The sequence below is a fragment of the Pristiophorus japonicus genome, chromosome 16 (genome assembly GCF_044704955.1).
Source record: "Pristiophorus japonicus isolate sPriJap1 chromosome 16, sPriJap1.hap1, whole genome shotgun sequence".
NCBI lineage: Eukaryota > Metazoa > Chordata > Chondrichthyes > Pristiophoridae > Pristiophorus > Pristiophorus japonicus.
Window position 1 is genome coordinate 77,634,491 of NC_091992.1, and position 16,984 is coordinate 77,651,474.

Below are 16,984 nucleotides of genomic sequence, written 5' to 3' on the forward strand. Positions count from 1 at the left end.
ATCATGTTTTGTGGTCTCGGTGCGTTCTCGATTGCCTCCGTCTTCGAATCGGTGGGCCTGATGCTGTCCGCCGCAATTCTTCTCCCCAAGAACTCCACTTCAGGCGCCAGGAAAACGCACTTGAGCGTTTTAACCTGAGCCCCACGTGATTAAGGCAACTAATCCTCCAGGTTCTGCAGATGCTCGACGGTGTCCCGACCTGTAACCAAGATATTGTCCTGGACAACCACCGTGCACGGGCCCGACTTCAGTAAGCTTTCTATGTTTCTCTGGAATATCGCCACAGCTGATCGAATCCCAAATGGGCATCTGTTGTAAATGAAGAGACCTTTGTGCGTGTTGATGCAGGTGAGGCCCTTCGATGATTCTTCCAGCTCCTGTGTCATGTAGGCCGAGGTCAAGTCCAGCTTCGTGAACATTTTCCCTCCCGCCAGCGTCGCAAATAGGTCGTCTGCCCTTGGTGGTGGGTATTGATCCTGCAGGGAGAAACAATTGATCGTTACTTTGTAATCATCACAGATTCTGACGGTGCCATCTCCCTTGAGGACTGGAACAATCGGACTGGCCCTCTCATTGAATTCGATCAGCGAAATGATGCCATCTCGTTGCAGCCGGTCCAGCTCGATCTCCACCCTCTCTTTCATCATGTATGGTACCGCTCTCGTGTTGTGATGGATGGGTTGCGCCCCCCGAATCAGGTGGATCTGCACTTTTGCTCCTTGGAACTTCCTGATGCCTGGTTTGAACAGTGAGAGGAACTTGCTTAGGACCTGGGCACATGAAGTGTCATCGACGGACGAGAGGGCTCGGACGTCATCCCAGTTCTAGCGTATCTTCCCCAGCCAGCTCCTGCCGAGCTGCGTGGGGCCATCGCCAGGTATCACCCAGAATGGTAAATTGTGCACCGATCCATCGTAGGAGACCTTTACAGTAGCACTGCCGATTACGGGAATCAGTTCCTTTGTGTACGTTCTCAGTTTAGTGCGAATGGGAGTCAGGACTGGCCTTGAGGCCTTGCTGCACCACAATTTATCGAAAGTCTTTTTGCTCATAATGGACTGGCTCGCGCCCGTGTCCAGCTTCATTGACACCGGGAGTCCATTTAATTCAACTTTCAGCATTATCGGGGGACACCTTATGGTAAATGTGTGCACCCCATATACCTCTGCCTCCTCGGTCTGAGGCTCTGACTCGTGATCCGCCGTGAATCTGTCCTCCTCTGCAACATGGTGGTTTGCAGGATTAGCAGGGTTTGCAGCTCACCTGCACATAAGTTGGCGATGTCCCATTGTTCCACAGCCCTTGCAAACGTATCCTTTGAAGCGGCATGAATGGAAACGATGATCACCCCCGCAGCACCAACAAGGTGTTAATGGCCTTGCATTCACCACCCTTGATGGTGGACTCTGAGAAATCTGCGGATGTGCAGCTGCAGGCGTGTAAGTCCTGCCCTGTACATTACGATTCGAAAACAACATTACTTTGTTCACTACTTGTAGCAGCACTCGTGTGCTGAGAGATTTGTTTGGTATTGCCACTGGTGGCAATGAATGCTTGGGCTATTGCTATTACTTTGCTCAAGGTTGGGGTCTCTGCAGTCAAAAGTTTGTGAAGTATTACCTCATGGCCAATGCCAAGTACAAAGAAGTTCCTGAGCATGTGCTCCAAATGTCCTTCAAATTCGCAATGTCCTGCAAGGCGTCTTAGCTCGGCAACATAGCTCGCCACTTCCTGGCCTTCGGATCTCTTGTACATGTAGAACCGGTACCTCACCATCAGAACGCTTTCCTTCGGATTTAGATGCTCCCAGACCAGTGTGCATAAATCATCATATGACTTCTCTGTGGGTTTTGCTAGAGCAAGCAGATTTTTCATGAGGCCATACGTTGGTGCCCCGCAAACGATGAGGAGAATCGTCCTTCGTTTGGCAGTATTCACTTCTCCTTCCAGCTCGTTGGCCACGAAGTATTGGTCGAGTCACTCCACGAACATTTCCCAATGATCTCCCTCCAAAAATTTCTCCAGGATGCCCACTGTTCTCTGCATAGTTGCAGTGGGGTTCGTCATCTGTATCTCATCGCCAGTTGTTATGTATTGAATAAAGAGTCTGACCAGATACTGTGAGCTCAAAGTAAAGTGTGACCGTAGTCCTTTATTATAGGTCTCCAGAGTGCCTCTCCAGCCTGTGAGGTCTCATTATGTACAGGTGCTCCCAAGGGATTGTGGGATACCTTGGGACTCCAGGGGATGAGCCCTCTGGTGGTTAAACAAGATATTTACAGATTTACATATATAAGAAAGTGCCCATCCAACCATCTCTTAAAAGTGGTGAGGGTTTCTGCATCCACCACTCTTCCAGGCAGCGAGTTCCAGATCCCCACAACCCTCTGTGTAAAGAAACCGCCCCCTCAAATCCCCTCCACACCTTCCATCAACCACCTTAAAATTATGCCCCCTCGTAATAGACTCCTCCACCAATGGAAATAGACCCTTACTATCCACTATGCCCGGGCCCTCAATATTTTGTACACCTCAATGAGGTCTCTTCTCAACCTCCTCTGTTCCAATGAGAACAAACCCAGCCTATCCAATCTGTCCTCATAATTAAGATTCTCCATTCCAGGCAGCATCCTAGTAAATCCCCTCTGCACCTTCTCTAGTGCAATCACGTCCTTCCTATAATTCGGTGACCAGAATTGCACACAATACTCCAGCTGTGGCTGAATCAAAGTATTATACAATTTAAGCATAACCTCACTGCTCTTATCTTCTATGCCTCGGCCAATAAAGGCAAGCGTTCCGTCTGCCTTCTTGACCACCTTATCCACCCGGCCTGCTACTTTCAGGGATCTGTGGACAAGCACTCCAAGGTCCCTTTGTTCATCTACACTATTAAGTGGCCTACCACTAAATGTCTATACCTTTTCCTTATTAGCCCTCCCAAAGTGCAACACCTCACACTTCTCTGAATTAAATTCCATTTGCCACTGTTCTGCCCACCTGACCAGTAGATTGATATCGTCCTGCAGCCCATGACTTTCCTCTACATTATCAACCACACAGCCAATTTTAGTGTCGTCTGCAAACTTCTTAATCATACCCCCATATTCAAATCTAAATCGTTGATATATACCACAAAAAGCAAGGGACCCAGTACTGAGCCCTGCGGAGACCCACTGGAAACGTCCTTCCAGTCACAAAAACATCCATCAATCATTACCCTTTGCTTCCTACCTCCATTTTATCTGAATTGTTATGACTCTTTGGTCCTTGCTTGATGTGACCGTGCTGTATGCCCTCTGATGCTATAGCGTTTAATATTTGAAATGCGTCCTCAACTATGCACACTGAAAGAATTTTTCAATGACTTTGCAGTTCCAGTCGGCTGTCGAAAGGTTTGTTTATTCCTGTGCTGGGTATTGTGTTGCCACCTACATCCTGGGCATAGGAGACAGGCACAATGACAACATCATGATCACAGAGTCGGGTAAGTGTGCAGTGTCCAATCAGGTGATGGGAATATTTGCTCCTTTGATGGTTTAGTGATACTGAGACACACACAGACCTGGGGAGTCTCATTTCCATTCTCGGTCTGTACTGAGTTAATCAGGGCAGCGGAGGAAGGAAAGGAATTCGTAGAAACACAGGGTACCGAGTTTGGTCGACTTACCGCCGGTTGCCGCCGCTCGGCGGTCTCCATGTTTTCTGGGCGCTCGCTCTCCCCTCCGTGCGAGTTTGGTCAGGCCCTCACGCCGGCGGGGAGAAAAGTCCGCTGGGGAGCATCCGCTGGCGGGCAACGCCCACAAATGTCCTCCCGCCCGCTGCGTCCCGAGATTGGTCCGGGCGGGCCTCCGCTCCAGCAGCAGACGAGACCACCGCGTGGAGGCAGGTCTTACCTGGACGGTAAGTATGAAGACCTGCAAGTAAAGGTTAGTGCGCTTGTTTTCTTCATTTCTTTAGCAGGGATTTTGGTCGATGGCGTCCTCTGAAGGATTTCTGATAGTTTTTTAAAATTGTTTTGAAACTGTTTTATTTTTCCCGTCCCCCCTCCCTGGGCCCGACTATTCTCGACGTTACTTTGCCGAGGATCGCATTTGCCACCCAGAATACGACCTACTGCCTGCTGTGCCGCCCAGAATTGGCGTGTAAGGCCCATTTTTTTCCGCCGGGTGGTTTTTCCCACATTTTTTCACCAAACTTCCGGCCAAAGTACCATCAGGATCTCAGCGGTCCTTTCGACGGTACATGGGCGGAACTTGGGTTTCACCAAACTCGGGGCCCTTAGAGTCATACAGCACAGAAGGAGGCCATTCGGCCCATCGGGTCTGTGCCGACTCTGTGAAAGAGCTGCCCAATTAGTCCCACTCTCCTGCTCTTTCCCCAGAGCCCTGCAAACATTTACTATTGAATCTGCTCCACCACCCTTTCAGACAGTGCGTTCCAGAACATAAATACTTGCTGCATAAACAAACCTCTCCTAATCTCTCCACTGGTTCTTTAGCCAATGGTCTTAAGTCTGTTTCCTCTGGTTACTGACCCTCCTGCCGCTCAGTTTTGTCTGAGACTTATTAGGGAGGATTGTGAAATGAACACTTATGTTGGTACAAATTTTTAAAACTGACAAGTTCTGTTTTATTCCATTCAGGAAACCTTTTCCATATCGATTTTGGTCATATCCTTGGGAACTATAAAAGCTTCCTGGGAATCAATAAGGAGAGGGTCCCCTTTGTTCTGACTCCCGACTTTCTCTTTGTGATGGGCACATCTGGCAAGAAGACAAGCCGACACTTCCAGAAGTTTCAGGTGAGTAAAACCACCCGACACATTGCACCATGACCACCAGATATACCTGCTGCCCATCTCCTGACTCTCAGCGAGTCCCGCTCATCCAGCATCCCCGTGCTCGCTGATATACATTGGCTCCCAGTCCGGCAACACCTCGATTTTAAAATTCTCATTCTTGTGTTCATATCCCTTCATGGCCTCGCCCCTCCCTATCTCTGTAACCTCCTCCAGCCCTACAACCCAACAAGAACACTGTGCTCCTTCAAATCTGGCCTCTTGTGCATCCTGGATTTCCTTTCCCCACCATTGGTAGCTGTGCCTTCAGCCATCTAGTTCCCAAGCTCTGGTATTCCCTCTCTAAACATCTCCGCCTCTTCATCTCTCTCTTCTCAGTTAAGACGCTCTTTAATCAGGAAGGCAAATGGAATGTTGGCCTTTATGGTAAGGGGGATAGAGTATAAAAGCAGAGAAGTCCTGCTACAACTGTACAGAGTATTGGTGAGGCCACACCTGGAGTACTGCGTACAGTTTTGGTCTCCGTATTTAAGGAAGGGTATACTTGCATTGGAGGCTGCTCAGAAAAGGTTCACTAGGTTGATTCTGGAAATGAGGGGGTTGACTTATGAAGATAGGCTGAGTAGGTTGGGCCGAAACACATTGGAGTTCAGAAGAATGAGAGGTGATCTTATTGAAACTTATAAGATAATGAGGCGGCTCGAAAAGATTTATGCAGAGAAAATATTTCCACTCACAGGGGAAACTAAAACTAGGGGGCATAGTCTCAGAATAAGGGGCCGCCCATTTAAAACTGAGATGAGGAGAAATTTCTTCTCTCAGTGGGTTGTAAATCTGTGGAATTCTCTGCCCCAGAGAGCTGTGGAGGCTGGGTTATTGAATATATTTAAGGTGGAGACAGACAGATTTTTGAGCGATAAGGGATTAAAGGGTTATGGGGAGCGGGCAGGGAAGTGGAGCTGAGTCCATGATCAGATCAGCCATGATCTTATTAAATGGTGGAGCAGGCTCGAGGGGCCAAGTGGCCGACTCCTGCTCCTAGTTCTTATGTTCTTAAAATCTCTCTCTTTGACCAAGCTTTTTGTCACCTGTCCTAATAGCTCTTTATGAGGCATGGCATCAAATGTTATCTGATAATGAAGTGCCTTGGGACGTTTTACTACATTAAAGACGCTATATAAAGACAAGTTGTTGTTGCTGCTGCAGTACATGCATCCTCAGGCGAGGAGAGCAAGGACTTCTGCCGTTTGTTGGACAGGAAGGCTCAGATACATTATTGGTATACTCTGCTAATACAGGTCATATCCAAGATCTGTAACCATTCCATATAACAACACAGCAGCGGCATCGATAATTGAATTTTAAACCCAATTCAACGTTACGTCCAGAGATACCGATGTGTGATTCTGGGAACAATTTTCGAACACACAAGGCTGTTTGAATAGAACAGCAACGCCCCCACCCCCCCAACCCCCTGCCAGTTTCCAGACTCTGTCAGGGCCTCTGCTGCTCAGCGAGCTGTGCTGCACGGTGCAGTATAGCAATCTTGTCCTCTTTTCTTTTTGTTATACTGCTTTGCCTCTACTCAATGATTGGGAGTTCAATGTGTGGGGAGTTAAGGGAGCAACGCAATTCATTGCACGTCACCTTCTCCACCTGTACACAAAGTAAATGTGGCATAAAATATCAGGCCCAACGAATATTTGTACAGGTCAGCTGTGACATAATATTTGTGATATCAGCAATGGCTCAGTGGGCAGCACTCTCGCTTCTGGTTCAGAAGGTTGTGGGTTCAAATCCCACTCCAGGAAATTGTAACACAAAAAATCTAGGCTGACACTCCAGTGCAGTGTTGAGGGAGTGCTGCACTGTCAGAGGTGCCATCTTTCTGATGAGATGTTAAACTGAGATCCTGTCTGCTCTCTCAAGTGGATGTAAATGATTACAAGGCACTGTTTTGAAAAAGAGCAGGGGAGTTATCTTCGGTGTCCTGGCTGATATTTGATCCTCAATCAAAAAAAACAGATTATCTGATCATTATCACATTGCTGTGTGTGGGAGCTTGCTGTGTGCAAATTGGCTGCTGCGTTTCCCACATTACAACTGTAAAGTCCTGTCCCCTCAGTACAGATTCACACGAGGCATGTAGTGAAGTCAAGGTTACTCTGGACCTGCACCTTTATTTCACAGCTCTGGAATGCTGCACTTGCCTGAGACCTGCCTCTTGCAAGTGCACCCCTGGTGGTAAGGTATGCTGGTGGTTACAGGTCATATCTTATTACAGTCATGTATAGCATGTTAGGATACAGTTATATATAATAATGTAAGATACATGACAACAACAGTGAATATACTCCAAAAAGAAGTACTTCATTGGCTGTAAAGTGCTTTGAGATGTCCGGTGGTCATGAAAGGCGCCATCCAAGACTGTGTAACGAGAGAGGATTAATTAGCAATCTGGTCGTGCGAGGCCCCTTGGGGAAGAGTGACCATAATATGGTAGAATTCTTCATTAAGATGTTGAGTTAATTCAGAGACTAGGGTCCTGAACTTAAAGAAAGGAAACTTCGACGGTGTGAGACGTAAATTGGTTAGGATAGACTGGAGAATGATACTTAAAGGGTTGACCGTAGATAGGCAATGGTAGACATTTAAATATCACATGGATGAACTACAACAATTGTACATCGCTGTGTGGCGTAAGAATAAAAAAGGGAAGGTGGCTCAACTGTGGCTAACAAGGGAAATTAGGGAAAGTGTTAAATCCAAGGAAGAGGCATATAAATTGGCCAGAAAAAGCAGCAAACCTGAGGACTGGGAGAAATTTAGAATTCGGCAGAGGAGGACTAAGGGTTTAATTAGCAGGGGGAAAATAGAGTATGAAAGTAAGCTTGCAGGGAACATAAAAACTGACTGCAAAAACTTCTATAGATATGGGAAGAGAAAAAGATTAGTGAAGACTAATGTAGGTCCCTTGCAATCAGAATCAGGTGAATTCATAATGGGGAACAAGGAAATGGCAGACCAATTGAACAAATACTTTGGTTCCGTCTTCACGAAGGAAGACACGAATAACCTCCCGAAAATACACCGAGGGTCTAGTGAGAAGGGGGAACTGAGGGAAATCCTTATTAGTCAGGAAATGGTGTTAGCGAAATTGAAGGGACTGAAGGCCGATAAATCCCCAGGGCCTGATAGTCTGCATCCCAGAGAACTTAAGGAAGTGGCCCTAGAAATAGTAGATGCATTGGTGATCATTTTCCAACATTCCATGGACTCTGGTTCAGTTCCTATGGATTGGAGGGTAGCTAATAAGCACATAAGAATTAGGAACAGGAGTAGGCCATCTAGCCCCTCGAGCCTGCTCCGCCATTCAATGAGATCATGGCTGATCTGGTCATGGACTCAGCTCCACTTACCCGCCCTCTCCCCATAACCCTTAATTCCCTTATTGGTTAAAAATCTATCTATCTTTGACTTGAAAACATTCAATGAGCTAGCCTCAACTGCTTCCTTGGGCAGAGAAATCCACAGATTCACAACCCTCTGGGAGAAGAAATTCTTTCTCAACTCGGTTTTAAATTGGCTCCTCCGTATTTTGAGGCTGTGCCCCCTAGTTCTAGTCTCCCTTACCAGTGGAAACAACCTCTCTGCCTCTATCTTGTCTATCCCTTTCATGATTTTAAATGTTTCTATAAGATCACCCCTCATCCTTCTGAACTCCAACGAGTAAAGACCCAGTCTACTCAATCTATCATCATAAGGTAACCCCCTCATTTCTGGAATCAGCCTAGTGAATCGTCTCTGTACCCCTTCCAAAGCTAGTATATCCTTCCTTAAGTAAGGTGACCAAAACTGCACGCAGTACTCCAGGTGCGGCCTTACCAATACCTTATACAGTTGCAGCAAGACCTCCCTGCTTTTGTACTCCATCCCTCTCGCAATGAAGGCCAACATTCCATTCGCCTTCCTGATTACCTGCTGCACCTGCAAACTAACCTTTTGGGATTCATGCACAAGGACCCCCAGGTCCCTCTGCACCACAGCATGTTGTAATTTCTCCCCATTATAATAATATTCCCTTTTACTGTTTTTTTTCCCAAGGTGGATGACCTCACACTTTCCGACATTGTATTCCATCTGCCAAACCTTAGCCCATTCGCTTAACCTATCCAAATCTCCTTGCAGTCTCTTTGAGTCCTCTACACAACCCGCTTTCCCACTAATCTTAGTGTCATCTGCAAATTTTGTTGCACTACACTCTGTCCCTTCTTCTAGGTCATCTATGTATATTGTAAACAGTTGTGGTCCCAGCACTGATCCCTGTGGCACACCACTAACCACTGAGTTCCAACCGGAAAAGGACCCATTTATCCTGACTCTCTGCTTTCTGTTCGCCAGCCAATTCTCTATCCATGCTAATACATTTCCTCTGACTCCGCATACCTTTATCTTCTGCAGTAACCTTTTGTGTGGCACCTTATCGAATGCCTTTTGGAAAGCTAAATACACCACATCCATCGGTACACCTCTATCCACCATGCTCGTTATATCCTCAAAGAATTCCAGTAAGTTAGTTAAACATGATTTCCCTTTCATGACTCCATGCTGCGTCTGCTTGATTGCACTATTTCTATCTAGATGTCCCATTATTTCTTCCTTAATGATAGTTTCAAGCATTTTCCCCACTACAGATGTTAAACTAACCGGCCTATAGTTACCTTCCGTTTGCCTGCCTCCTTTTTTAAACAGAGGCGTTACATTAGCTGCTTTCCAATCCGCTGGTACCTCCCCAGAGTCCAGAGAATTTTGGTAGATTATAACGAATGCATCTGCTATAGCTTCCGCCATCTCTTTTAATACCCTGAGATGCATTTCATCAGGACCAGGGGACTTGTCTACCTTCAGTCCCATTAGCCTATTCAGCACTACCCCCCTAGTGATAGTGATTGTCTCAAGGTCCTCCCTTCCCACATTCCTGTGGCCTGCAAATCTTGGCATGGTTTTTGTGTCTTCCACTGTGAAGACGGAAGCAAAATAATTGTTTAAGGTCTCAGCCATTTCCACATTTCCCATTATTAAATCCCCCTTTTTATCTTCTAAGGGACCAACATTTATTTTAGTCACTCTTTTCCGTTTTATATATCTGTAAAAGCTTTTACTATCTGTTTTTATGTTTTGCGCAAGTTTACCTTCGTAATCTATCTTCCCTTTCTTTATTGCTTTTTAGTCATTCTTTGCTGTTGCTTAAAATTTTCCCAATCCTCTCGTTTCCCACTAACCTTGGCCATCTTATATGCATTGGTCTTTGATTTGATACTTTCCTTTATTTCCTTGGTTATCCACGGCTGGTTATCCCTTCTCTTGCCGCCCTTCTTTTTCACTGGAATATATTTTTGTTGCGCACTATGAAAGAGCTCCTTAAAAGTCCTGCACTGTTCCTCAATTGTGCCATCGTTTAGTCCTTGTTTCCAGTCTACTTTAGCCAACTCTGCCCTCGTCCCACTGTAGTCCCCTTTGTTTAAGCATAGTATGCTCGTTTCTGACACAACTTCCTCATCCTCAATCTGTATTACAAATTCAACCATATTGTGATCACTCATTCCGAGAGGATCTTTTACTCGGAGATCGTTTATTTTTCCTGTCTCATTACACAGGACCAGATCTAAGCTGGCTTGATCCCTTGTAGGTTCTGTTACATACTGTTCTGAGAAACAATCCCGTATGCATTCTATGAATTCCTCCTCCAGGCTACCCCGTGCGATTTGATTTGACCAATCGATATGTAGGTTAAAATCCCCCATGATGTAACCTCACTTTTTAAAAAAGGAGGGAGAGAGAAAACAGGGAATTACAGACCAGTTAGCTTGACGTCGTTGGTGGGGAAAATGCTGGAATCAAGTATTGAAAATGTAATAGCAGCACATTTGGAAAGCAGTGAAGGATCGGTCCAAGTCAACATGGATTTATGAAAGGGAATTCATGCTTGACAAATCTTCTAGAGTTTTTTGAGGATGTAACTAGTAGAGTAGATAAGGGAGAACCAGTGGATGCCGTGTATTTGGACTTTCAAAAGTCTTTTGACAAGGTCCCATACAAGAGATTAGTATGCAAAATTAAGGCACATTGTATTGGGGGTAATGTATTGACGTGGATAGAGAACTGGTTGGCAGACAGGAAGCAAAGAGTGGGAATAAATGGGTCCTTTTCAGAAAGGCAGGCAGTGACTAGTGGGGTTCAGTGCTGGGACCCCAGCTATTTACAATATACATTAATGATTTAGACGAAGGAATTGAATATAATATCTCCAAGTTTGCTGATGACACTAAGCTGGGTGGCAGTGCGAGCTGCGAGGAGGATGCTAAGAGGCTGCAGGGGGACTTGGACAAGTTAGGTAAATGGGCAAATGCATGGCAGATGCAGTATAATGTGGATTAATGTGAGGTTATCCACTTTGGTGGCAAAAACAGTAAGGCAGATTATTATCTGAATGGTGGCTGATTAGTAAAAGGGGAGGTGCAACGAGACCTGGGTGTCATGGTACATCAATCATTGAAGGTAGGCATGCAGGTACAGCAGGTAGTAAAGAAAGCAAATGGCATGCTGGCCTTCATAGTGAGGGGATTTGAGTATAGGAGCAGAGACGTCTTCCTGTAGTTGTACAGGGCCTTGGTGAGACCACACCTTGAGTATTGTGTGCAGTTTTGGTCTCCTAATCTGAGGAATGACGTGCTTGCTATTGAGGGAATGCAGCGAAGGTTCACCAGACTGATTCCCAGGATGTCAGGACTGATAAATGAAGAAAGACTGGATCGGCTAGGCTTATACTCACTGGAATTTAGAAGAATGAGAGGGGATCTTATAGAAACTTATACAATTCTGATGGGACGGGACAGATTAGATAAAGGAAGAATGTTCCCGATGTTGGGGAAGTCCAGAACCAGGAGTCACAGTATAAAGATAAGGGGTAAGCCATATCGGACCGAGATGAGGAGAAACCGTTTCACCCAGAGAGTTGTGAACCTGTGGAATTCTCTACCACAGAAAGTTGTTGAGTCCAGTTCGTTAGATATATTCAAAAGGGAGTTAGATGTGGCCCTTAGCACCAAAGGGATCAGGGGGTTTTGAGAGAAAGCAGGAATGGGGTTCTAAGGTTGCATGATGAGCTATGATCATATTAAATGGCGGCGCAGGCTCGAAGGGCCGAATGGCTTGCTCCTGCACCTATTTTCTATGTTTCTATATAAATACGTCTTTTTTTTCTTTATGTCAAATCCTACTGACATTTTTTGAGATCTAAGAAAAAGACCTGATGATGTGGATTCAGGCCTGTGAGTGCTATTTGTGCATTGCAATGCAATGCCTGCTGCATTGTGCATTGGGACCCAGGCCCACTGCATTGTGCATTGGGACCCAGGCCCGCTGCATTGTGCATTGGGACCCAGGCCTGCTGCATTGTGCATTGGGACCCAGGCCTGTTGCCTGTGCAACATTTGGCAAGCGTGCAATTTATATTTAATATCACTTTAGTGAAAGAGAAAATAGATTTCATATTTCATTTCTTCCCACAGGATATCTGTGTCAAGGCCTACCTTGCTCTCCGCCACCACACCAACCTGCTGATTATACTCTTCTCCATGATGGTCATGACAGGCATGCCGCAACTCACCAGCAAAGAAGATATTGAATATATTCGCGAGACGCTGACTGTGGGCAAGAACGAGGAGGAGGCCAAGAAGCACTTCCTGGACCAGATCGAGATCTGCCGGGACAAGGGATGGACCGTCCAGTTCAACTGGTTCCTCCACCTTGTGCTTGGGATCAAACAGGGGGTTGATAAACACTCTGCATAGCTCCTCAAAGTGGGAAAACAAAGGGAGAAGGACACATGCAGCATACGTCCTCAAACTGGGAGGAGTGCAGACTTCTCTCCGGAATCTAGCCTAGTCCCAGTGAAGGTTTTTCGGTCAGGTTAGGCCACAACCTAGCTTTGGTGTGTTGAGCCTCAACCAAGCTTGAAATACTTTACCGTTATGAAAAGGTCAACAGTAGCGTCGACCCACATTTATAGCTAAAAGATGGCCGCTCTTTGAAAGGTGTTGTGTCGATCCCTGCCTTCGGTAACAGGCAATTGTGGACTCCTGCTCCGCCCAAAGGGACTGCTGACCCGCTGGAGCCTGCGGTGATTTTGACACAAGCACGGGTGGAATGTTGCTGAGTGTAGAAGATAGATTGAGGCCGTCTGTTGTTGGCCCAGGTGCTTGGAGTTAAGCCAGGGGTTCTCCTGTGTCATTAATTTCCACAAAGAAACAGGAATCTCAACAACTCAGGCATGGCTCAAAGTTCAATCACCTTCCGATTCCCACCGGTCAATGCACATTTAAAATGCTTGCTACTCCCCTTTGCCCAACTCCTCCTCCCCTCCTGAATTTATTATCACCATGGCAACCCCATTGCATTGAATGGCACCTGCAGTAACAATTGCCCAACTGCTTTAAGATGCTTTTATATTGAGAGTAGTGATCACAGGTCTCTTCCAGCCACTGGCCACCCATTTCTACTGCGTCCTTGTGGCCTTGGCGAACCTGCCAGTTTAACTTTGGGGCTGCTGCCAGCTCCCAACCCACACGTTGGCACTTTGCACCCCCACTAAACCCCATATAACGGCAGACTTGCAGATTCCCCACGGCCTCCATTCCCACCTCAAATCTCGAGGCCATTCAGCCCATCAGAGCGCAGTTTCCTCGTACGCTAACTCGCAGAGCTCAGCATCTGGCTATGTTTGAACACCCCTCATGCCCGACTCAGCTACCTCACCTGGCCGATTATTCCGAACCCACTCCGGCACCAAACTCATGGTCTACAGGGCAGTGGTGATTCCCGCACTCCTTTATACTTCAGAGACATAGACTATGTACAGCAGGCACCTCAAAGCACTGGAGAAGTACCACCAACATTGCCTCTGCAAAATCCTGCGAATCCATTGGCAGAATAAGCACACCAACGTCAGCGTTCTCTCTCAGGCCAACATCCCCAGCATCGAAGCACTGACCATGCTCGATCAGCTCTGATGGACGGGCCACATTATCCACATGCTAGACCCCCAAAACAAGCTCTCTACTCCGAGCTACATCACGGCACGCGAGTCACAGGAGGGCAGAGAAAACGCTTCAAGGACACCCTCAAAGCCTCCTTGAAAAAAATGTAATATCCCCACCGACACCTGGGAATCCCTGGCTCAAGACCGCTCAAAGTGGAGGAGAAGCATCCGGGAAGGTGCCGAACACTTCGAGTCTCTTCGCCGGTAGCACACGGAAGCCAAGCACAAACAGCGGAAGGAGTGTAAGACAAATCCAGCACCCCACCCACCCGTCCCTCCAACCACCGTCTGCCCCACCTGTGACAGAGACTGTAGATCCCGCATTGGTCTCATCAGTCACCTGAGAACTGATTTTAGTGTGGAAGCAAGTCATCCTCGTCTACGGTGGACTGCCTCAGAAGTAGAAGATTCCCTGGAATTTCCTTGGGGCTTCTCCCACTTCACCGCCGTGATTTTGCCAGAGGTTGGCTGGTAAATAGGGTTTGCAATGATGCGGCGGATGGGGAGAAACCCGAAGACAACTCCCGCCGATTATTTCTAACATCGGTTTCGAATTTACTTTTCACTAATTTGAAATGGCGTAACTTAGCTTGAAGTAATATTCTGGCTTTCCTTTGTCTATCTCATTGAAAATATGTTATATCCTTCAATGGCCACTGTCCTTAACCAGCTTCTCTCCAGACTCTCGTGTCTAACCTTCTGCAACCTTCCCTCACAACGCAACGACTTGGCACTGCCTTTGTAAAATTGTTCATTGGAACATGAACAGTAATAATTTAATAGAGAGAAAAGATACTACAGGTACATGATTTGATAGGGCTGTTTAAAATTATGAAAAGATAGAACAGATCCCTATTTCCGGTAGAGTGGTCAACCCTTCAGGATTGCCCTGGCATCTTCAGGAATTGAAGAATAATCTCTAGGACTCTGCTACGAGCAACTATGGAGAAAAATCACAGAGGCATTAATAGAAAAGTTGTATTTTTTTTTCATTTTCTTTGAACACTTTTATTTATCAGTTCTAAAAATATTGGAAATGGGGGGAAAAAGACTGATAGTCAAGAATCATTCAATGAATTGCTTGCTCGCTTTCCAATTGGTGTGGGAAGGTGGTGTGTCGTCAGGATGGACCAATGGGAGTGTGCGGACAGGAGGTCATGTGATGGAACCTCAAGGAACATGTCCAACCATAGTGGGCTACCCTGGTTCCAGTGTCTGAGAGGGGTCTATGACAAGGGGACATCATTAAAGATTAAATGCAAGAGACACAGAGGATTGTGAGGCTGTGGTGTTAGTGATTAAAGCTGAGACCATGTCAACATTTAAAAGTCGGCTGAATAGGTGGTTAAAGGAAAAGGGGATAAAGAGATATGGAAACGGGGCACATGAGATCAGGACTACTGCTCATTATCACATTGCTGTGTGTGGGAGCTTGCTGTGCGCAAATTGGCTGCCGCATTTCCCACATTACAACAGTGACTACACTCCAAAAGTATTTCATTGGCTGTAAAGTGCTTTGAGACGTCCGGTGGTCGTGAAAGGCGCTACAGAAATGCGAGTCTTTCTCATGTGGAGGCTAAAGAGCAACATGGACTGATTGGGTTGAATAGCCTGTTTCTGTTGTAATTTCTGTGTACATATGTGTGCTGTATAAGTATAACCGCCCAGCTCCATCCTTCTGCACTGGTGATTTTAGCTTGCCTGCTGATTTTATGTTTAAAATCTATCATTGCTCACTGAACACAAACCTCCATGTTGTCTTTTGGCTGCCTCTCGTCCCAGCTTGTTGATGCGACCATTTCTTCACTGCTGACAATCCAGGTGTTATGTATGCATGCTTGTATTGTCATATGATGTCTGTAACACTGAATGTACCTTTACACTGTACGCACCTTACCTGTACACCAGAGGGTGCTGCTGCTGGAGATCTAAGGGTTACCTGCACACTGCGGGTAACCCAGTATAAAAGGGAGCTCACAGCTTGATGTCCTCACTCGAGGAACTGCAAATAAAGGACTACAGTCTACACACTTTGAGTATCATACCCCTGCCTCGTGAAGTCATTAACAAGGTGCCTACATTCATAATAACTGGCGACGAGGTCACAAACTACACGCACAGCATGTCGAATCTCAGCAACTTTCAACAATTCACCGATGGGGAAGATTGGGAAGCTTTTGTAGAAAGATTGGAACATTTCTTCATAGCCAACGATCTGGATGAGGACACACTGGCTAAACAACCGAACAAGCGCAGGGCCATCCTGCTTAACAGTTGTGGGCCCAACATCTGTTGTCTCGTCAGGGACTTGCTAGTCCTGGAGAAGACAACAACCAAGAGCTATGAAGAACTTGTAACACTAATACAGGAGAACTACAACCAAAAGAAAGCATCCTCACAGGTTCACAGTCCTCTGGCGCCTTCTCTCACTTCTTGGTGAAGCCGTGTGGAAGGTTGAAATTTATCAATGCCCGCTCAGACGGCAGGTTCTCATCTAGTGGGAGTGCAGAGCAGGAAATCGCAAGCAGCTCCCCACAATTTCCTGCCCATTCTGCCCACTCGCCAATTCCAGATGTGCACTCCTGGTTTGTGGATGAGACGTTAAACTGAGATCCCGTCTGCCCTCGCAGGTGATGTAAAAGATCCCATGGCACTATTTTGAAGAAGAGCAGGGGAGTTATCCCCGGTGTCCTGGCCAATATTTATCCCTCAATCAACATAACAAAAACAGATGATGAGTGAATGTCGTTTATTATAATATGCGATTGTCTCAGGAAACAGATAGGTATCCATCCAGTCTGACCTGCTCCATATTTCTTCAGCTCCTTATTTCTGGGCTGCACTGTCCCAAAAAACACACTCCGGTTGCAAGAGTGTAATTTGACGATGTTACCAAGCTTCTGCCCAATCTGGAGCATGGCTGTGAGATGACTGACAGCAGTCTGGTGCAACACAGCAACAACAACAACTTGTATTTATATAGCACCTTTAACTTAGTAAAACGTCCCAAGGTGCTTCAGAGGAGTGTTTTACAACAAAACAAACAAATTTGAAACCGAGCCACAGAAGAAGAAATTAGCGCAG

The 16,984-nt window shown here is 46.3% G+C and overlaps 1 protein-coding gene across 1 annotated transcript in view; it reads left to right on the forward strand.

The window, feature by feature from the left end:
- Positions 1-15,998, forward strand: part of pik3cg (phosphatidylinositol-4,5-bisphosphate 3-kinase, catalytic subunit gamma) — a 68,921-nt gene extending 52,923 nt beyond the window's left edge. Inside the window, exons 9-11 of the mRNA XM_070857471.1 lie at positions 3,376-3,487; positions 4,646-4,803; positions 12,372-15,998. Of these exons, the coding sequence (XP_070713572.1) occupies positions 3,376-3,487; positions 4,646-4,803; positions 12,372-12,653 (552 nt within the window). The 3' untranslated portion in view covers positions 12,654-15,998. The remainder of the gene's footprint in view (positions 1-3,375; positions 3,488-4,645; positions 4,804-12,371) is intronic.
- The last annotated feature ends 986 nt before the right edge of the window (positions 15,999-16,984 follow it).